General features: G+C 38.6%; 1 protein-coding gene across 34 annotated transcripts in view; it reads left to right on the forward strand.

Annotated features, from left to right (window-relative positions):
• The window catches only part of mical3a (microtubule associated monooxygenase, calponin and LIM domain containing 3a), a 140843-nt gene that overhangs the window by 99709 nt on the left and 18116 nt on the right, over nucleotides 1-23018 (forward strand). For 19 of the 34 annotated variants that reach the window (XM_088647014.1, XM_088647012.1, XM_088647032.1 and 16 more), the window contains 13 exons: nucleotides 1909-2114; nucleotides 3531-3620; nucleotides 6796-6930; nucleotides 7449-7511; nucleotides 10023-10100; nucleotides 11031-11144; nucleotides 12159-12238; nucleotides 12853-14722; nucleotides 14851-14945; nucleotides 15479-15532; nucleotides 17791-17841; nucleotides 20923-21030; nucleotides 22406-22499. In XM_088647014.1, coding sequence (XP_088503140.1) covers nucleotides 1909-2114; nucleotides 3531-3620; nucleotides 6796-6930; nucleotides 7449-7511; nucleotides 10023-10100; nucleotides 11031-11144; nucleotides 12159-12238; nucleotides 12853-14722; nucleotides 14851-14945; nucleotides 15479-15532; nucleotides 17791-17841; nucleotides 20923-21030; nucleotides 22406-22499 — 3038 coding nt within the window. The remainder of the gene's footprint in view (nucleotides 1-1908; nucleotides 2115-3530; nucleotides 3621-6795; nucleotides 6931-7448; nucleotides 7512-10022; nucleotides 10101-11030; nucleotides 11145-12158; nucleotides 12239-12852; nucleotides 14723-14850; nucleotides 14946-15478; nucleotides 15533-17790; nucleotides 17842-20922; nucleotides 21031-22405; nucleotides 22500-23018) is intronic. The other 15 variants (XM_088647030.1, XM_088647036.1, XM_088647038.1 and 12 more) reach the window with 12 other exon arrangements.

Here is a 23018-nt window from a genome sequence, read left to right on the forward strand (position 1 = left end):
AGTTCACCTAGTGAGTGTTGGTTTCTTCCTTGAGAAGGTTTACTGGTGAGTACGTTTACTCAGTTACCTTTCATTTATGACCTATATATAAGTATATCTCTTCAAGTCCTGATTGACATTCCACGTTATCAATTATACTTTTAATTTTGAAGCCCTAACTTATTTATTTGCCGTTTTGGAAAATCAGAGCCTGTGTCTCCAGGTCTTGACGTTCATGTTCCAGAATAACACATGTGAAAGCTAATGTCAATTATATTAAAAATAACAGATCTTATAGTAGGCTACTTTGCCTTACACCAAAGCTAACCAAAGTTACCAGCCAAACCAAATTTACACTCAGTGCTTCATTTTAAAATGTGTAGCAAAGACAGGTCCCACTTGAACAGGATATTGGCTGTTAGGTGTGATGGCAGATTTAGGTGCATTGATCAGGGAACTTTTGCACAAAAAAAAGAACACTTCAAACCAAAATGGAAATTAATGTCCAGGAGGTTATCGACAAAACAAGCAGGAGACATCATAAAGAAAATAGATGTCTACAAAATAGCCACTTTAAAGAGGGTGGCTTTAACCACCCCTCGACTGCTAGTGCAGTATACAATTCCACAGAGACTACACCCTTTTCTACAGCAAACCTACTAGGAAAGCCCATGTGTCAATGTGCTCATTGCAATCCATTGAACAGTGACACCCTGACTACAGGCTGTGTTTTGATGGCATCTAGTGGCAGCACTAAGGTAAAGACAGTCCTTCCCTAGGACAACTTGCTATATTTTATAATGTCAGGAAAATGGTCTTAGAAAAGCCATAAAAAATCATCCTTGAGGGATGGTGGGGAATTAGAAAAGTATGTATTGAAATGTAATGCATTTTCTGTTCTTTGAATTGGTAAATTAGTCCCAATCCTGACCCAAGGGGCAGTTACTACCGCAGCAGCATTTCTGAAGCTACTGTAGGAAATTGAGTAATAAATTAAAGAGGAATAACACAAGAAAATATATAACAGGCTAGGGATACAAGACAAAATCCAGATGGCATGTGCTGTATTTTACGTCTACCTCAGCAAGATAGATATTTTTTACCTACCACTGTTCCTGCAAAAGCTGTCCTTGTTGTGTCATGTGGAAGACCCCGCTTCTGAAAGTGAAGCCGACTCTCCACCCGTGACTAATGTGGCTCCAGGGATCAGAACACGTTCAAAATCAGTGACGGCAGCGCTGGACTGTGCAGCCTGTATTATTTATGTTGCATGTTATACACCAAGAGGAATTCTTCAGCATTGTCCCCAGACTATCAAACTCCCAACCCAACCATAAACTTAACAATGTGGAAACCCTGTCTATTCCCAAACATGACTAATTCTGCCCCCATATTACAGAGCGAATTATTGCACCATTAGTTTCTGATCACCCTCTGTTTCTATTGACAAATAATAGAATTCTTCAGCGGCCGGCCACACCCTCCTATAAGATGGAAATTATAGGTCCAGAAGGTCCCTGTTTTTATTAGCTGATTGTAATAGAAACAAAGGACATCCGCTAAATAAACTCTAAACCTGAGATTGCACTGAGACACTGACCACCACCTCTTTCACCTGCGTTCCTACTACTACTACCAGCCTTGGTCTATTCTACTAACTGGCTCTTGCACTGTAACCCTTACACCTTCACAAAGACCAACCTTTGTGCACATTCACATTGTAATTAGTAGCGATGTTACCATGCTGTAAGCTATAGTGTTTGAGGTACAGTATGGCTGTAATCTCTGGTGGCCACTAGTGGTCTCTAGTGGTCATATATGTGGTCAGCGATGACAGTGGTCTCTAAATGCATCTCTGGGGAAGCTGGAGGTTTTTCTTCTCGGGGGTCAGGGCTAAGGGTTTCACTCTCTCAATGTCCTTTTCAACAGTAGCTCAGAGTCAGAGATGGAAGAGGAAGACGAAGATAACCCTGCTTCAGACCTGGGCGGGGTGCCGTGGCGAGAGGCTGTGAGGCTCCATGCCCGTCTAAAGGGTAAAGTGGAGACAGAAGTGACAGGAGACCCACAGGCTCAGGCCAGCAGAGAGGAGGAGGAAGAAGATGAAGAGGAGGAGGAGGAGGAGGAATCTAGTGAAGGTAAACAAAAAAAATGTAAACCTTTTATCACTGCTGTGATTCAAAGCTTGAATATGTATGTTTATGACCTTTCAGTGTTTTTCCAAAGGCTTAAATTAAAAGTTGTAGTCCTGTGTATATATATGTTAATCAGAGGTTTGCTTTTGAAGTACATTTTGGTAGTGACCGAATCCCATGACTCTTTGTCATAGCTTGAAGGGATGTTCACTCAGTGTGACATTTTCTTCTTATGTAAAGAGGTTTGTGTTGCTGTCTCTAACTGTGTTTTTGGGTTGAAACATCCTTAAATACCCTTTTATAGAATTGCTCCAGAGTAATGCAGATTGTCTTAGGAGCAATAAATATGGTCATTTCCTGGACATACACGATTTAAAAAATAAAACAGAAAACTCATAGCAATAGCAAGAATTAACCTTAAATGTGATTTTCATACCATTTGCCCATACCAAGGTTAAATGTATGAATTTTTCATTTTGCTTGTGCGTCTTGAATGTGAAATCTAGTGATGGGGTTTGACTGCCCTTTATTTGTCAAAAACATTTGATGGAAGTGACAGCAACATTTTAACCTTAAAGTGCTGCCTTTTCTGTGTACAGAGTTCTCTAAATAGGCTTTTCCATTTGACCCACATGCAGCTGTTCTTAATGTTTCTTCACGTTGGTCATGAATCTTTTCATAGTGTACGTGTTTTCATTCTGTAAATTCTCCCTCCATTTACTCACTTTCTAGTTTGTATCAGAACTAGGGTATTTGCTGTTCCCCTGAAAGGTCACTTGGTCACTGTTTCCATAAGCAAAAGTGATTTGAATAACGAATTAGACACCGAGAATATACAATACAATAAGTGTGTCTTTGATATGTTTTCTGTGATCTATGGCCTGATTTCTGCATCGCATTTACACTCCCTGCCTTTCCCCCTTGGAACCTGACCTGCATTTCAAATGTAGGAAGAAGCATTAATGGGGAAAGGATGGGGTCAGAGTAAAGACAGTGCAACTAAATGGAAACTGGAGTTAAATGGAACTAAATATTTGTTCCCAAAGATCGCAAGGGAACTATTGCTGCTGAAAGCATGCCCAGGCACAAGTCATAGTTTTGTGCCCGCTGCCCTTACATAGCACGTAATGAATGATTCAAAAACATGCTTTCACTTCACAGAAAGGATTTGTTTAGAGATAAAAAGCTCCCCCCCTTATCTACTTACTATACCCACTTTTGTGAAACTTTGGTTTCTGGTAATCTTTTGACAGCCATGCAAAAGATTAGGAGGTCCACTTGTAGTAACATTGTTTTCACACCTTCTTGTCTTTCTCCTTGCTGTTTCCCTCCTTGCCTCCCGTCATGTCTGTGCTGCACACTCACCTCCCTCTTCTGTCTGTGGGTTTTTATTGGGGTGATGTCTCCCCCTGCTGGCAGAGGGGGAGTACTGCCCTTGGGACAGGGAACTCCAGTTAGGGCTGTGGCTTGAGAACCTCAAAGATGAAGAGGACACGGGTACGTTTAAAGGTACCTTTGCCTGTGGATCTGTTTCATTTTTAATTCAGTCGCTCCTGCCATGTGTGAAGGCACCTTTAACGACTAGCCATTTTCATTTATTTTGTTTTGGTTGCAAAGTATTAACATCGACAGTTTTGAACGAGTGAATATGTTATGATGGATTTGAAGCTGCCACCTTGATTTAAAGGGGAACTGCAATGCTTTTTTTAATATTTCAGGCTTAGAAACAGTTGGCATTGATGAGTGCATTTCAGACCACAGTAAAATTAAAATGTACACAGCAATTTGTAAAACCTTTAAATTTCACAACATAGATACAATTTCCAGGTGTGCACAGCATTATATTCTATGATTCAGAACGAGGTAAAGAAAACGTCCGGTGATGTGGAGCGGCCTTCTTCCATTGTAAACAAGCAGGCTTGCGAATACATCTCTTTTAATCCAATAGAAATATTGCTGTCGACTTCGAGACGGTTTTGCCAACAAATGCTACTTATTTTTAACTCTGCATGCAGATCATGTTGGGATATTTCTGAGGTGAAATATCTGCTGCACATCCTGTACTTATTTGCTCGTACATCATATTGCATTAGTCATTACAGTGACTAGCGAGCAGGAAGGGCTGCATCACGTCACAATTCATGGGAACTGTTGCTGTTGCCTGGGGCGAGAACATGGGTATATGACAACATGGCGATTTACAGTACTTTTTCAAGTCACTTTTGTGCTTAATTTTACATTTGACATTTTTCTATATTGTCAATTTATTTTGTGACCAAGATTAACAAAAAAACAGTGTAAGAAATTGAGACTGCAGTTCCCCTTTAAAGGTGATGTTAGGAGCATATTTAAATTGTCTGACAGGCCAACAAATATTTTTTAAACGAAAACAGATGAAACCGATCAATTCTATTAAGTCCGATGAAATTGTGTGCAAAGGTTTTAGCTTGCTCCCTTTTCAAAATGCAGATGTTCTGATTTTTGAGAGGCTATGCATCTGAATTAAGAAAAAAAGTGAATCCAGTTCCTAGAGCTGGCTCTTATGGCCGTGTTGCTCAGCAACGATGAAGACAGTTAGTGTCATGACAAAGGTAAACACTCTTGTGTTTTAGGTAAGAAAAAGGTATGAGTAAAGTACTGCGACATGAAGGAGTGGTGTGTTAACAGTTTCATTAAGGCGGGGGCAGTGGCTAAGCTTATTTCTGCAGTACTGATTTTCAAAAGACATTTTCAATCTTTTAATTCAGAGAAAAGGTCAAAAACTACTTCTTTAGAAATATATCTGGATTCTTGTGTAAAATCACCAGAAATGGTCTCAATTAATGAAACCGCTTAAAGTATGCCAAGTTTCTGAAATTGTATTGGTATCCTTTATTATTGTATAGTTGTACTACTTAGATGACTTAAAAGATGTCAAACTCTATAAAAGTTTAACTGCTGAGTTACACATTTGTTAGAGATAGTCCTGTTCTTTTTTATTTATTATGGAAAAGAACAGATTGAAGAGGCTCTGCCTCAGACAAAAGCACAATCTTGACACAGGAATACCAAACCAAGCAAAAATCAGTATGGTCTGGCGATCATCTCTGTGAGCAATGATGAGATGTTACAGAAATGATTTGGTGCGTTGCCCAGCCTTAGTTTGAATTGCGTAGATTTAGTACTAACCATCGAATTTGTGTCTGAAGCAAATGATGAAGCAGGCTTTTCACATTTTGAAATGTAAAGTGACTCCAAAGGCATTGAGCTTGTATTGAAACATTTTAGCAGCAGTTTAAGATGAATGACTCATTGTGAATGACTTCAGAACTGACGGTTGTAGGATAACAGAAAATTATTATAAATAGGAAGTTATAAATAGAAAATTACAAATAGAAAGCTAGTGTTCTTGTTTTCTTAACTTCAATGGCACATTTTTCTCCTGTCTTCTAAGTAAGTTAAAAATAACTGCATTCAGACTTGTCTGGCATGTTTTGTACATGTCAAATCCAATATGAAGAGATATATGGATATAAAGAGACATATTTTTCTCTGACAAAAGGTCAGCTGAATTATTGACACTGACAGTCATGATTAGAAGGAAGGTAGATCTCTGTTTAATGTTTTTTTTCAAATTTGCTAAAATCTTACATTTTTTATGAAAGGGTCTTCTGTTGTTATGTAAAACATAACAATCCCTCCAAATATGACAGTACCAATCGTTCTTATAATAACCAGAGTCTTGGTGAAAGTCTACCTGGTCCAATATCAGCCACATGATTGGGTAAGCCCAGAATTGTACACAGGAGACTGTTTTGTTATGCTTTCAATGCTATTATGAGAGAAATATTAGAACATACTAATTTGAAATAGTCTGCATGTTTCTAGCTTTGAATTTGACATTTTTCTTGCAATTTATTTTCTTTTGTAATAGAAGATAATAGTGCTCCCTCCATATATGAAAATTGTGCCTCTATAACTTTACTTCAAAGTCAGTCTATTTTTTTCAGAAAAACATTTGAGTTCTAATGTTTTTGTCATTGCACTTTTGAGTGGCTTTTAATAGACTTTTGACTACAAGATCATGCCTCTGACATTGGCAGTTCTTTAATGCAAAATGTAAAGTACTATACAGTAGAAAAAGTTTTAAGATATTTACTGTAAGTTGGTGTTCATTATATAGTTTTACGACAATCGTGAAAAGGCAAATAAGCCTTAAAAGTCAAATATAATTACAACTTGTACAGTACCAAAATCGCTATTGACGTATTGGATGGTTTCTAATGCAAGCTTAGAGCACAATAGATCTTATTGTTTCATGTCTGGATGGGATTGTTATTTAGCAATAATGTGTTTTTTTTTCCAATAATTTGGTTCACTATGACCTTAATAAGCTCATAAAATCAGTTCAACTGCCTGTCAGCAGATCATAGTGGTTCTAAGCACAGACACTTGAGTTCTGGGGAAATATGATGGCTCCCTCCTTATGTATTATGAAATGACTTTTTATTTCAGTTGTTTAGGCTGGTACTTTAACCTCTTCCTTGCTTTTCTCTCCCTTCTTTCTCTGTTCTGTCCTGCCTCATATTTTCATTTTTCTGGAACTCTGCTCTCTCTGGGGGGTGGCCATGTGGCTGTCTTTCTCCTCTTATAAAACAACGACCACAAAACCATAAAACACCTTAAAACAATGACCTCCAATCAGCCAGGAATCTCCGCATCCAGCAAATACTACACCCTGTAGACCCCTTGGAGATTCAGGCAGACGTGCACTGGACACACATTCGGTCTGAGGGGGAAAGGGAGGGGACTTCAGCCTCCCAGCCCTCCCGTTCCACAGGTAACCGTCCAGGTGTCCAAGGCAACCGAGCACCTCAGATTCATGGTCACCTGCCATGAAACTTTATGTCTCTAGCGTGTTAGAGCGATGCCAAATGTCGTCATTAAAACTGTGCTCCCCCATGCGTCCAAAACTAACTGCTTCTTTATTCATGTTTTCGTTTCTGTTCGCCATGGTCTGAGCAGTTTTATTTTGGTCAGCATTTGTGCCGTGTGTCTTTGCAAATGAGCAAATTGTCCGGAGGACAAAAGAAACGAGGGAGAAGGAAATGGTGTTCCATGGTAACAGTGTGGCTGTCATTGGAAGGGCTGATTCAAGAATACCACCAGGATACTTTTTTTCTGGTTGGCCCTGAAGGAAAAAAAAAAGACACCTTGCATAAGGGTCTTTTAATTTCACCCAAGTTTCTTTGTACATATCCCTTTCATTTTGGTTTCAGGCCATCGTTTTGTTTTGCGAACTCCCTTGGCCCATTGTTTATTTTCTGTTTTTATTGTTTTGGTTTTCTTTAAATTCAGCACTCGACACTCCATCAAACCGCCAAGACGCAGTGCGAGCCTGGCTGGAGACGATGTCCGGAGGTAGCACTGTGTGAACTGTTCGCAGCGCAGAGTTTTGCCTCTGTTTTGTCTTCATTTTGCCTTTTGTTAGTGCATGGCAGCACAGAGATAAGAGCATGCCACGCTATGCAGCATTCAAACTGCATGGCATCGATTTATATATATAAATGTAACTTTCAAGGGTCAGACCAAAACACCCCCCTCATATACAGTATTCATTATGTTTCTTAGCTATAATTGTATTTACTGTATATAGTATTTACTGTGCCAGTGTGTCACTTCAGCACACTAAGTAGTACTACAGCAAAACCTAACCATCAAGCAGATTAGCATGGAACTGGCAAAAAGTCATGTATCAGAAGTTTACCACAGTATTCTAGATATTTTATATATATAAATATTGTATATATAAAATGTATATATAATAGTTTTCTCAGTTCCTAAAAGAATAAACAGTTTTGCACCTGAGGTGTCATTTTAAAAGGAAAAAGGATTATTTCCTTCTCTGCCTTTGGGAAATATTTTTGTATTTCTAATATATTTTTTTAAGCAATGCATCCTTGAAAATAAGCCAATATAAACATAACATACCTAATGTCACTGCTTTGGCATTAAGAATTATATTTTATATATAAATATAAATAATTATATTGCTTTGGCTCTTGGCAAAATATAATTGGTAACAACCTCTAAATCTCACTTCAATCTGAGACACATTGCAAGAAAACCTGTTCCTTTCTAAATTATGTAAAATATTTAAATTATGTATTAAGCTTCATCTTAATAAATTAATCAATTATGCAAATACTAAACTTCTGTTAGACTTTTAATCTATTAATCTAGTTTTTAGACTACTGTTCAATATTTCGAGACACTCTGATGAACACAATGAACAGTAATTGTGTTTTTTTTGGGGATGCCCTTTTTTGTGGTTCACCAATTTTCACTTTAGAGGTACCGTCATGGAATGAGGGGTCCTGTTTCGCAATGAAGCCATGTGCTTTGGTCTGACCCAGCTTTGTGATAAACCAGCTGTGAGGCTTGGTGGGGTTTGTGGCGGAGGAGCAGTATTGACGCAGTGTCGCTGCTTAGCACAGAGTTAAGAGCAAGCACGCTGTGGGAAAGCTTCTTCAAAACTGTGCTGCGGGCCATCCTAACAACCTTTTTTTGTCAGTGTTCATGTATCTAGGGTTCATAGACGTCAACAGATATTAATTTTAAATACACTGCAGACCTGGAGCTGTTTAACATGGTGTTTAGCGTTTCCTGTCTCCACAGCACGGTTGTTTTTTAAAAACTTTTCAACACCTTTAACATTTAAAAAGCAGGTAAAGAGCTAAGTGGAAGTAGAACTGAATTGCAAGTCAGTAAGAAAAAAGTTTTTTTTTCTTACAATGGGATCACCCACTGTTCCATGTTTCCTGAAAAGGAGAAAAATGTCATGCATTTGCTCATTTAATTAACACTCCTGCAGTTAACAGCACAATAAATTTAAGTATCATCCATTTCTCCAGGATAAATGGATATTTGCATGCTCCTAACCAACTAATGTTATTTAAGCACAGATTAGTGTTTTTCTTTTTATCCTATACTATGGAGTACCAAGGTTGGTATATTATTTAGTATTTTCATTAGTTTGTTTAAGTTTCCTTATAGCCTTAGTTTATTTTGAAGTGCAATATGGTCTATTGTTGTTCGACTTTCTTTCATTCTTTGAAAGGGGCCACGAGCATGGCATTTCTAGCACCTAGTTTTGTCAGTTAAACATGAATTAAAATATAATGTTACAAATTTGAATGGTGAGAACTAATACAGAATTCTTTTGGAAACCCTCCATTATAGAGGATATTTTTTGCAGTATAACAGTAAAAAGATGTTAACAGAAAAATGCCCTAATTTCAGCTTCGTTTTTAAGAGACTGAGTCAACAACGTGAACACGTGTACATTTTATTTTATAATTAAAATGACCTTTTACATGACACAGTCCATACAAAGATACCATGCGCCAACACACACATTTAAATTCTTATACAAACCAAATATGAGTTTTTGAATTTTTTAAAGATGAATAGTTTCTGTTGAAACAGTAGGTTTTAGTATGTGTAATACTTGTCAAGCTGATTAACCGTGCTTTCCTGTGACGATTTCATCTTGTATTTAAAATGGGAAATGTAATGCTCAAGAGAGCTTATTTAAATCATCCCTTTTTTGTCATTCACTGTATTTATCCATTATTTATTTCAGTCTGTGTTTAGTTTGTCTTTGACTTTATGCTCACTTTCTATGTTAATAAATGCTTTTTATGTTTTTATCATATTTTATTTTTATTTCTCAATCTGCGTCACAAGTACAGCTTCTTGGTCTGTTCGAGTGTCAGGAATGTGTTTTCAGCCTTGCAGCTTGTAGCCTCGGCTAAGCTTTGCCTCCAAGCAATTTTGTCAGTTTGAAGGCCACCATGTGCCGGCGGTCTTGTTGTGGTGCCCCTGTGCTACGGGTTGAGCTGACTGTTCCCCCCCCTCTTCCTCGTCCAGGCCCTTGTGAGGAAGATGATGACCCAGAGGCTGAAGCAGGGAGCCCTGATGTGGAGCCGGGCACCGAGCTGGATGAGGGTGTGTAATAGGAGCTTGTGTACCGGGAGCACTGCCTCAAATTACGTACTCACACGATGTCTCCGAGCCTTTTCTAAAAATCTCTGAAGATTACTTTTGCTTTATTCTTTATTGCCACACAACAATAGTTGGTGGAATTGGCTTCAGTACAGCAAAGAACACAGATGAAATGTGCATTCAACATATACAATACAAATTTAAATAGGACAGAAGACAAACAACATCATCACATACAACTTTCCATGTAACAGCATAATTATAAATTCAGAGTTCAACGTGAATTCAAAGTGTGTATGGCAGTGGGGAAAAAACTGAGGTTGAAGTGGGCAGTCCTCGAGAGCAAGGATTTGAAATGTTTTCCAGAAGGGAGAAGCTGAAAGAGATTTTAAGATGGATCAGAGGGATCTGAAATGATTTTTTTTGGCATGATTGGAGGTGCGACTTGAGTAGAGATACGAAATGGAAGGGAGCCAACAATTTTTGCAGCTTTGGGCACCATCCTTTCCAATTTAAAGATCTCTCAAGATTGTTGCTGCACCAAGTTCAAGATTAATGTGAAATAAAGAGACAATAGCAGAGCTGTAAGCATGTGGAGCACAGGGAGCTTCAAGAGCCCAACTAACAGGGTGATCAGCATGTTGATAGCACTGTGGTGAAATCACAAATACAAATGTTTTGCCTCTAAAAAGAATTAAAATATTCTACCCCTCATGCATCATTTTGGTGGCCTACTGTGGTGAGGTAAAATACTGTACAGCAAAGTAAGTTACTGTGCTTTAAAGATGCTTGTGCAGTACAGTGATTTACAGGGCATGGGGTAGCAGGACTGCTGAGCTGTGAGTTCAGAAAGAGGCCCGTTTGCCTTACAGTGCACTACTTTGAGTCCCAGTCCAGGATGCTTTGCAGTAAGAATCGGCTGCTCTTTGACAGATGACATACCCTCAGACGCGGAGGCAGAAGCTCGGCTACATCGACTTGAAGGCAAGGAGACAGGGCTGGAGGAGGGGGAAGAGTCTGAATGCCACGGAAGAGTGTCCAGCCTGGGTAAAATATCAGTGTAACTGAGTGTGCCAGAAGAGAATCTGTTCTGTATGGAAATAAGAAATAGGATATCCTATATACCCCAGGCTTTCTTTAACTGGTATATCGCACTCCAAAATCTTAATCTTTATCAGTCTCCTTGGGGTGATAGTCACATTACTGACCAAAAGATTTACATCTTTTTTTTTTTGTGGCCTAATCAGGCGTATTTCCCCTTAAAATGTGTAATATTATTATTTTTATTGACTTTTAAGTTGACTTTTTGGCGGAATCTGTGAGAAAACAAACGTCTGTCTGTCTAACTTGAAACTAATTTTTAGAAGGAAATAATGTAGAATAACAGATTTCCACTGCTCACATTTTACTATTTTTACTCAGTATTTTCAATTTGCTCTTTGCTTCTCATTTGCACTTTTGTCTTTCTTTCTGTTATCACTATACTCCATCCATTGATAGTCTTTTTTTAATTCTGTTGCACTGGATGGTAGGTTGTTGAAATAAAGAAAAAATGCAGCAGCCGTCTTACAGCTTTTTGATCCTGGGTTCGAATCTGAACTGCAGTGCCTGTTATAGTTCGTGGAGTTATACTGTAGTTTTCTTTGGGTGGGTGTCTCCTCCCTTCTTTTCAGATGCGTGCTGATGCGGTTAACTGGTGTCAGATTGTACCCGTGTGTGCATCCTGCAAGGGCTTGGCATCCCATTCAGGGAGCAAGCAGCTTTTTTATCACGGATTGACTTAGTGTATCCGCAATATTGATTCCCTAGTACAGTACTTACTGTATGCGTAACGTTGTATATATTAAGTGGTCCTGATTAGCAACTAATAAAATATACATTTTGTCACTAATTGCTTTTCCAAAATCTCTCAAATACCAGTATGTATTTTCTAATATTGATTTTTCCTGTGTTTTGTGCTATGCTTATTTTGTTTAAATAAGATTGCTTATGTAAAATGTGATCCTCAACTTGTAAAAATGAATCATCATCACTTCATTTTATTTTCTTCATCTTTTTAAGGACAATCGTCTGTTAGCCCAGTGCGCTCTCACAGTGATGATGTACTGTCCCCTGTCAGGAGAAAGGAGCAGGCATCAGAGGTGTTTTTCTTGCTTTTTTCATGGATTACGTAATCTTGAGATTAAATGCAGCCAATGTTACCTGTGATATATTTAAAAAATATATATATATACAAGATCTGCTGTTGTAATATTGTAATCAGAATGAGACTTTTTTATTTCGCATTTATTTTTTAAAACATGGATACACAGGTTTTGCTGTATCTGGCTTTATTTTATTACAGTCTTGACATGTCTAGGTTAGACATAATCACCAAAATAGTAATCCAAGTAAACATTTGGTATATTAGTCAAGGGAGAGAAGTTTTAAATGTATTTGCTTGTTTAATTTTCTCCCACTTATTTTTTTTAAGTCAATAATGTCATTACTTTTAATTAAAATAACCTAATATAGCCCAGTGGCTCAGCATATATTAGTATAACAAAACTAGGTAAGAGAATTCTGGAGCAAGCCATGAACTTCTATAAGAAGTATAAATTATACGTAATAATAATGTTCTTGTATAATAAGAATGATATAATCCTTACCTGTTAAGTGACACACAAATGTATTTAAATAATGAGTAATTATGCACTTGCATACGCTTGGTATTGATGGTTGTTAAGTGTAAATGTTATCATTTCTTTCCTTCCAGGATGCTCAGAAATCATTTTCAGCATCTTCCCTACAGAAACCTACAGACATTCGCTTTTTCCCTGAGCCATTTATCCCAGATGAAGGCAAAGCTGTAGACGTTTCTCAGACTCCACAGGCTAAGATCTCTCCTTCCCTCCCGGCTTTTCCTATCTGCTCTCAGCCTGTTCCTCTGCCAGAAGCCATCGTGCCAAAGGTGCCAGTAAAAACTCAGCCTTCTCCTTCCACTCCAGCTGGGAGTCCTCTCACTCCAATATGCTCCCAGCCTCTTCCCTCAACTGAAGCTTCCTCACCACTTTCATCCGAATCTCCTGTGCGAACTCAGCCCACACCAGCTGTTACCTCTACTCCTATGACCAAACCTACCCCAGAACCTGATGCATCGGAGTCCCAGAAGCTTGCCAATCAAGTGGAAGATGAGTCTGTTAAAAAAACGGATCTCATAGAGGAGTTTTGGATTAAGAGTGCCGAGATTAGAAGGAGCCTGGGTCTTAGTCCTCTGGAGAGAAGCAGGGCCCAAGAAAGCATCATCCCAGCAGGCACTCCTGATTCCTTGTCCCCCAGGTCCTACACTCCAGAAGACCTTTCAGAAGAGCAGAAGGTGTATCTGAGCCGACAGCAGCCAGTCCTGCGGAGGTTCAACATCACCACCCGAGAGGGACAACAGCTATCCCCCTCAATACTGAAATCACCAAGTGAGAAGGAACCAAAGAGTTCTGATTCAGAAAAGAAAGACTTCAGCAGCAGTTCAGGCCTGGGCCTTAATGGAAGCACGGTTAACACTCAGACTGTAGCCAGTGAGAGCTTCAACACCTCAGACTCTACCATGCTGACACCTCCTTCCAGCCCACCTCCACCACCCCCAGAGAATGAAGAGCCTGCAACCTTGCGGCATAAGAAGCATCAAGCCACTTGGAATACGGTTCCTGAGCCAAGTCCTAAACCTTTGCAGGTACCAGCAGTGGTACCAGCTCCAACCCATACACCCACGCCAGTGCTGGTGAGCTCCGAAGCCCGCCGGGAGTTGAGCAGATCAAAGCGAGATGAAGTACGGAAGTCATTTGTGGAGAGTGTGGACGAAATCCCATTTGCAGATGATGTAGAAGATACGTATGATGAGAAGTCACCTGATGTTAGCCTTCAAGAGAAATTTTACACCCCTCCAACTAGCCGACCACAGAAAGATAAACCTCCTCTTCACTTAGCCTTAGCAATGGAGAATGGCAAACCCAACCTCTCTGGAAGCATCAGCACAACACGACAGCGAGCCCTCCCAGCTATCTCTCCAGAAGCCAAAGAGATCGCAGAGGAGCGAATGCGAGCACGGGAGAAGTCTGTGAAGAGCCAGGTCTTGAAAGACGCCATGGCCAAGCAGCTCAGTAAAATGAAAGAGACGGAAACAGCCAAGCCTGCCTCTCCTAGAGTAGCTTGGAACGTTTCTGTGGAGACTTCTGGGTACAAAATTTCTCCTCTGGCATCAAGGACCCAGAAGACATCTGCAGCAATGGCCATGGAACCTCGAAAGCCTGAGACGTTGCCTGAAAGGTTCTTAACACCGCAGGGTGCCCAGAGCCATGAAGGCTCCGTTGCTTCCTCTGAAGGCTCAACAGGAGGAAAGAGCAAGAAGCGCTCTTCCCTCTTTTCTCCCCGGAAGAACAAGAAGGAGAAGAAGCCCAAAAATGAGAATCGACTCTCGGACAAACATGGCTCAGAGGAAGCTCCCAAGCACAAGTCTCTTTGGAAGACAGTCTTCTCTGGATACAAGAAAGACAAGAAAAAAAAGGATGATAAGTCCTGTCCCAGCACCCCCTCCAGTGTCACTACTGTAGATTCAGGGAAAAGGGGAGTTTCACCCCTTACAAAGGCAGCAGGTGAGAACTGAAGGCAGGATTGCAAGTTCTTGATTTAAGCATTTCTTTTAGCACTGCAAATTTCACTTAAAAAATGCACGGTTTGCTTCATCCATCTACATAAAAATCCCTGTCCTTTTACGATGCAGATCTCCACCTCCGCAGAAATTTAAGTTTCTCTGAAGACTCGGACCTGTCTTGCGATGATGTCCTGGAAAGATCTTCTCAGAAGTCAAAATCTGATGTAAGTTTTCTCCTAACTTGGAAATTGTACTTCTCAGTCCTTAAAATCATACATTAAGACATTACTGTTCCAGGATAAGTAAAATATTTAGAAACATTTCAGTATTTTATATTTCCTCTGTGTGCTTTGATGGACAACTAAAGGCATATCCTACCTTTAGATCACAATGTTGCAAACATATTGCTTTTAAAACCCTCAGAAAACAGTACATTGCCTTCTGGCTGAAAAAAAACATTGAGAACCCAATGAAAAAATATATTTTTAAGGTAAGTAACCACTGTATATAACAGTGGTAGTGTTCTTTATCGTTTTAACAGCCTGTTGTAACTGTAATATTCTATATTCATTTGTATATTTTAGGCAGTTGGGTAAGGTCGGACATTATTGCAGTGTCTGAATATATGTTACATTTTTTAAGATTCTGTTCTCATTAATGTTTAATTGTTTGTCTGACAAACCTTTTAGGGATATGCGTGTACCTGTAAGTACTTCATGTTATCATTATTTTTCTTCTCAATTATTCGTTTCTCTAGCGGATTCATGACATCTTTGACCTAGTATCTGACATGCAGAAGAAGAAAGAGGAGGTATTGTTAGGGGCAGTAACTGGAATAATTCTTTTGGATTTCATTCAGACACCAAATTGTAATTGAAATATCAGTTTTGGCTTTTTTTAAAGAAATGCTTAAAGAATTATTACTTGTTATTTTTTTGGTAAACAGTTTAATTGATTTCATTGATCAACATGTACACACAATGGTGCAACATCTAAGACCATAATCACATAACAATGGAGATGAGGTGACTGCTTTTGAGCTATGTTCATTAAGAACAGCTAAAAAGTGAAAGATCTGAATACCTTTTCTGTGCAACCAAAACAGTTTTTCTTTATCAGTTCATAGCCTTTTGCCAGCAGTGTAATATAAAGCAAAATCTGAAATTTATTTTGAGCTTTTAGCAGAAATCCAAAAGTCTCATGTACTGCTCAGTAGTCTTCAGGATAGACATATGTGCTGTATTCTCAGGATAGATACAGTATTCATGCTTTATATTTGAGGAGCTCAGAGCCAGAGTGGTATATTAAAATCTCTTTACTGAAAACACCAGACAAGCTTGTGTGGAATGGTATTGTTTCAAATGTCAAATTCAAATGTTGTGAATAGTTTACCCTGTAGATATTCTGTGTAGTAAACTAAAGATAAAATAAAGTGGTTATGTGGTTGTTTTTTTTACAAATATTTTTAGCTTAGTTAATGTTCTTCATTTAAACATAATGAGCACTGCATGGTTTACTTCATTTATATAGTGGTCACGAACTTGAATTATCAACAAGACTTGTTAAGGATTTTTGACATTATGGTATCTATATATATATACTTTTGAAATCTGGAGTTTTATCTCATTAAAACATATTTGCCTTTTAGCATTTCAGGGCAGTCTTATTTTATTGATTACCGTGTGACCTCATAATTTTTTTTCTCTCGATTTCATTACTGTACTTCTCACTTTTAAAACTATAATCAAATGCCATTTCATTTCTATGACTAATGAAAGGAGAAAACAAGGTCAGTTTTATGCTTACTGAGGTCCCTATCTGGATGAAATAATGGAAAGACTTTGTTTACAGCAGGGCCGCATTCTGTGCTGGTTGTCATTCCTCCTGAATGATTAGCTACCTAACTGGTCTAATAATTGGCTTGACATGAGCAATTTAACACCTCTCCACAGTTCCTTAGGTGCAGGAGATATAAATAGGCCTATAACACCAGCTAGATTGATGACCTCCAGGACTGGAAGTGTGTGCCTCTGATATGAAGCATAAAATGAAAAAGTCACTTAAAGCAGGTCTTTGCCCTTAAGCAGTTTTGATGAAATTGCAGTCTGAACCTGCTTATAAGGTAGGTAAATAAAAGACATAAATAACAACTGTTATTTATGATAGGCCTGCCCCAGTTTAAGCAGGCCTATCAAGGAGTTTGTGCTCCTTGTCATCACTCATCCATTTAATGTACATAATGATGCAGTGCTCACTAGATATCGAGATTCTTTAGCTCTATTTTATGTTTTTTTTTGTTTTCGTATTTATAGTTAGTTAATTAGCTCACAGATGCAGTGTAACGTCTTTAAAGACAGAAGTCAGCAATAAAATCAGAAACAGGAGGAAGGGAAGGGAAAAATACCATCACTTAAGTTTAATGGTATTTAATTGCTTTATGCCATTCTGGTTCTGTGCATCCTTGAGGATTTAGATATTCCTGTATTTAAGGTACAGTATATATCCTGTGTCTAGATGGTCTAAAAAAGTGTAAGTGTTAAATGTGTCAAACTGAAGAACTACTAAATATAACCAGGGTGACTTACCCCTTTAGGTATTTATGTTGGTTCAGTCCTTTTAAAAACCTTTTAATACATTTCCATATTTGTTGACAGTGATATCCTCAGATAAATCTGAGGGTATTGGACTGAACAAGATTAGAGAGAATATTGCACTGAATGGTGCAATGTACTGTCAGTACTGTCATGTTCCTACTGACCTGTGCTTTTAAAAAAACTGTAGAATCCCTTTAAGACCCTTGTTGACAAAACCTGTGCATGTTTTTAGATAATTTAGTACCTTTTTTATCCCAGTGGTTTCTTTTGTTTGGGTGACTAGAGTACTAATGTATATCGTAATACTCTTCTTTTGAAAATCGACTGTTCTGTTTGATTGTGGTTCAATTTTTGCTCCCACCTATATGGAATTACTTTAACATTGTATTAACTCATTTAATCATACCATTTGTTTGTGTTTTGTTTCCCCCCTTTTTTTTTGTTTCCTTTATGTCTGTATTTTGGTCTTCCAAAGTCTGTTTACGTTCCACACGCCTTGGCGTTCAAGAGATCATACACATCAAAGGTAGTGTGTGCAATCCCCTATGCACTGACACATGATGCATGCACCACGGCATTTTTAACCAGTTCTGTTCATCACGCAACATGTTAACCATGTATGGCTAACCATTCTTTCTAAATGCATGCAAACTCATTGGAGAGGGAGCCTCTGTACTGGTTTTGCTATCTTATGTCAAAGGACAAACGTGCTCTGATCTTCTAAACTTCTAAAGCTCATGGTCCAGATTTTTCTGTCTCTTCTAGACACTCACTTCTGTCTGTGTTTCAACAACAATGCTCTCAGAAAAGGGATAACAGGGTCTAAGGAATATCACTTTCATTTTTCTTCTTTTTCTTTAAGCAGCATAACCCAGTGTGTCTCTTTCTATTGCCTTTGTCTTCATTATTTATTATTGGCTGTGGGGATCACTATATGAGAACAATGCTATGATAGTATTTTCAAATTATAACTGCAAAGACTATATGATAAAATGAATGTTGAGTAATTGAAGGTAGGGAGGTTGTGCTTCCTTTGACAAAATGAAATTATTGGAGTTTCACTGTGGAGGTGGTAAAGTGTTTTGCTAGATAAAACTTTGAAAAGTGCTGCTGTAGTATTTGAGGAATGAAGAGAAATGATTTGTGCTTCCAAGAAAGGTATTTCAAACAGATTCCTCAGAGACCGTCCAGGGCTCATCAGAAAGAAACAGTTTTCACCCCAGGTCTGACCACACTAACTGTTAATCTATCGACCTGCAGATAAGCTCTTAATGTTATAATTAATACTGACATTAGATTAATTTGCTTTTAGTATTTAAGTGAAACTTGTTCTTTTACATTCCTCTTGCTAAAGCTACCTAATGGTTCCATTTTGAACACAAAACCATTTTACACATGAACATCAGTGTGTTTGTCACCTTAATACAAATTAACAAGGTACAATATATGGCACACTTATGAAAGTAAAGAGAAAGATGTAAGCACAATATGATATTATGGCTTATCATTTTTTTAAATTAGTATTTGATGGAATATTTCATATAGACTATTGCCATATATTGAAATATATTTTATCTCAATGTGAAAGGTTTTTTTCCCCAAATTCTCAGCAGCCATCCTTAGCAAACTGAGTGTTCATTATAGTTTTCTTGCTCTCATATAGTGAATTGGGATTATTATTAATGTGCCATGGACTGTTTAGAAATATAATGCTTACGGTCTTTTTAAATTCCAAACCTAATTTTGTGTCGGAATTGCAGTAGGAAAGGTTTATAGATTAAGTGTGCCCCCTAGTAAGTCTTTCAGTTCTTGTCATCTAAGCAACTCCATTCTCAAAGAAACAATATGTTTTTGTAACTTAAGGAACAAAAGAATATCAGGCATAAAAATTGTTTATATAAGCATTCCTCCCCACCACAGTTTGTTCCTAGCATTAGTCAAACAAGCTGAAAAATTGCATTAGAGACTTAAGACCAAAAGTCATTTTTATTTTCTTCTTAGTCAACCCAAATTTAACCCAAAACCCAAAAGTTTATCCCAAAAGTAAAATTTGTCAAGTATTTAGGTTAAATTTGCCCTTCAAGTCATTTTTTGTGTCCTTAATCACATTTTGGATTTGATTATTTAATGGTTTCTTCATTGAACACGGAGAAGCATGATCCAGACACGTCCACAGTGACTACCACACCTGTCACAGTGTGTTGGGTAAACCATGCTGCTAAATTTTCCCTTTTTACATTCTGCTCCGAGCATGGTGATCTCAAATCTCCCCTTGCCGGGGCAACTAGGACATGAGATGTGTTTTACTGTTTTCTTATGCTCACTCAGTCTGAGCTTGCAGACTCTCACGCTCAGAATCCCATACTGTAGACAGCTCTCAGTGTCATCACTGTAGTCTATTCTGAGCCTCCTGCTGCTCACTGCAGCTCACAGGGAGCCTCCTCTTCCTCGATCTCCTTTCGATCCCCGAGCCTACCCCTGCTCCTCGGTGGAAATCGTTCATGTTGGCTGCTGGCTCTCACTCCTTACCAGTCAGCCCTCAGACTTCATGTCCGCCTCCAGTCATTGACATCCCTGCTCTGCTTCACCAGATGGGGTCTGACACGTTCAGTGCTCTCCTGTTCTCCAGGTTGGCCAGCACCTTAACCTCCTCTTCCCGGGCTCACACTTACAGCTGCTGTCACTCCTCTGTCTTGTGCCCAGAAGCCTCTGCCTTTGCTCACATTACTGGCGCAACTCCCTTGTGCCCACACATTTACCAACACTTAATTCCCAAATCCCTCTGGAATTGCTGCACTTAACACTCCCCATGTGGCAAACTGTACACTGACATTTATTTGTGGGGCAACACAGTTTACTACTACTAGTTCCCAAGTCCCTCCAGAATTGCTGCATTTATCCAGCACCCTTCCAGGGTATACATAGGTAAGATACATTTACCTATTTGTATGTTATGCCATGTTGAGATTCAGGAAACGGAATGAATCGTTTTGAAGGGAAAAAAAGAAAGAACATTTAAACAAATGAGGGGTATATATTGTTTTTGTTTTTGTAGGGGGCCATGAGGCTTGCCCCTGAAATTTTTCACATCAGTTTACATTTGAGAACCAGTTACAGAACAATAGGGTATTTTAGGTTTTTATTCTTTTATATTGAAATTACTTTGTTGAAGGCAAATGGCCAAAAGACAGCAAGGGCACCCACCCTAAATTTAGCAGAATAGTGTTTTTACCAACTGGATTTTTTTGCAACTGCAGAACCAACTCCACCCTGTTCTCTTTCTCTTCAAACAGTATTTTGTCCATCCTTTGTTGCACATGCTTGGTGAAGATTTGAAAAGTCTGTTAGTAATCAAGAAGGAGTATTTATCTGAAGCTCGTTGAGTGTATGTTTTACGTTTATTACTCTGCATGGGCTGCAAATGGCAGTATTTGCAGTGTGCTTAATTTTTAGGTACTGTCTTGTTTTTCCCTTGTAGAGGTCCAAGCTAAATTTTAAGAGCCGGCCACCCATGTCTGATCAACAAGTCCCAAAATGTACAACAGAGGTTGCAGGCGAATTGGTGTTGGAATCTGCTGATCTGAGTATTTCCGAAACGCTATTTCAGAAAGCGTACACAGAGGAAGAGCTTAATGCCAAGCTGACACGGAGGGTGCAGAAGGCTGCCCGGCGACAGGCCAAGCAAGAGGAGCTCAAGCGCCTACACAGAGCCCAGGTACGTGTCTGGCTACCTCACTCACTGCTTCCCTCTGTGAAGCAGCATACGCCATCTCAGAGCTTAATTCCTAGCTGCTGAATCAGGAAAAAACGGTGTTTTTTCATAATTGTGTGAAAATGATGCTGATGATGATGCTGGGAATTCAAAATTATTACCAGTTAGAAGGTATTTTTTAAATTGAAAAACGTGGTTTTAATTCCGCCACCAATTTAAAATACGCAGTAAAATACCTGTAGTCAGTATTCCAACTTTGGCCACGTGGTGATTTTGTTCCTGGCCCAGCTGAATTGGGATGTATTCGATTGGAGACAAACCTAAAAGAGAAACTAATACTGTATACCATCCACCAGACAGTTTGCTCACTAAAACATGATGAATAATAACTCACTTTGTTATGAATAATAAACCATATGTTCTCCAAACCATAATTAATATAATAATGCATCTAAGAGATACAAGCTGTGCTTAGCCCTTCCTCCTAAAATAAAAATGAATCCCCCTTTCCCTAAATTCACTTCCTTTCTCTTACATATTCAAGCTTACCCGTTAGATTTAAATCCGTAAAGAGGAAGTCTGAATTGCTGGATGTTTGGTCTGCAGGAAAGTAGAACTCGCTCAACTTGCTGCTTTAGCTCAGAAGGGTGAGAGAGCACGTTATAGGCGACCACATTACGTTAATTATGCTTCCTACATTGTTGCCTTGTTTGGACTTCTTCCACAGAGGTCTGCTCCTAAATATAGCTCTTTTTCTATGTTTTTTTCTATAGAAAGAGGTTCAATGCAAATGCATTCAGTATATCCACAATCATATCAGTTGGTATTTGAAATATGGCTCTCATTAAAACGTATTTAAGATATCATAGTTTTCACAATACCAGTGTTATACCAGGTGGGTGAGGTGTCCCTGAGATGGTTAGTGTTTTTTTGCTTACACCATAATTTAATGACTTCCCTTTATTTCTGTGTATGTCTGATATTTCGGTTTCCTGTCAAGTGAATGTCAAGAAAGAGAGTGGCTGCGGTGTTAATAACCTCTGTACTTAGAAACCTTTGAAGAAAGGGAGACTGATACTATAATAGATGTGATATAATAGATACTGTCTCGTGATTAATAGAGAAATAATAAATCCACTTATACAGTATGTAAATATTTTATCCAGGATATTGTTTTTGGAATGGTTCTACACTGAATCTGTCTTGTGTTGTAAATATATATGGTCTTATTTTATTCTTATTATATGATATTCGTTTTAACAATGCCACACAATGTCTCATAAAGCTCCATGGTCGATTTTACAGCCATTAATTAATGAAGCTGGTGGATGTAACTTTTTGGGTACAGCTAATATGCAAGTGTGTTTGTTTTTGGCAGATAATCCAGAGGCAGCTGGAGCAAGTTGAGGAGAAACAGAGACAGCTGGAAGAGCGTGGAGTAGCTGTGGAGAAGGCATTGCGTGGGGAAGCAGGTACTGATCACTCAATAAAAACTATAATACCAGACAAATGTCCTTGTTGAAAAGAGATTTCACAGGGAAGGTCCAACAAGGATGTGGATAACCATTTAGAAACTCTCTGTGATTTTAAAATGGTTTTGGAGCATGGTTTTAGCCCAATTCAGGTACAAGGAGGAAAAGAGTTTGGAGATCTGTGAATCATCACCTTAGGTAGGCACAACACGACAGTATCCTTTTGCAGAGACCTCAACTCCAATTGGCCTGAAACAGATGAATTCCAGATCTTAAGTGTTTTGCGAGGAGAAATGATAACTGAAATCTTGTTCACAAGCAGCATGTAACAGAAAATCACACATTTCTCCCCACCGGCCTTCACAAACCTCTGAAAACAAGGGACTATCACAGACATCCTTAATTTCTCTTTGTACTAAGTGCATAACAGTGATGATAAGAACCTTCACTTTTAGGCTCTTTTTCAAGTGTTTTGATAGATACTGTAATAAAACCACTTTCACTACCTAATTAAATTCA

Source organism: Lepisosteus platostomus, chromosome 9 (assembly GCF_059453375.1).
Source record: "Lepisosteus platostomus isolate fLepPlt1 chromosome 9, fLepPlt1.hap1, whole genome shotgun sequence".
NCBI lineage: Eukaryota > Metazoa > Chordata > Actinopteri > Semionotiformes > Lepisosteidae > Lepisosteus > Lepisosteus platostomus.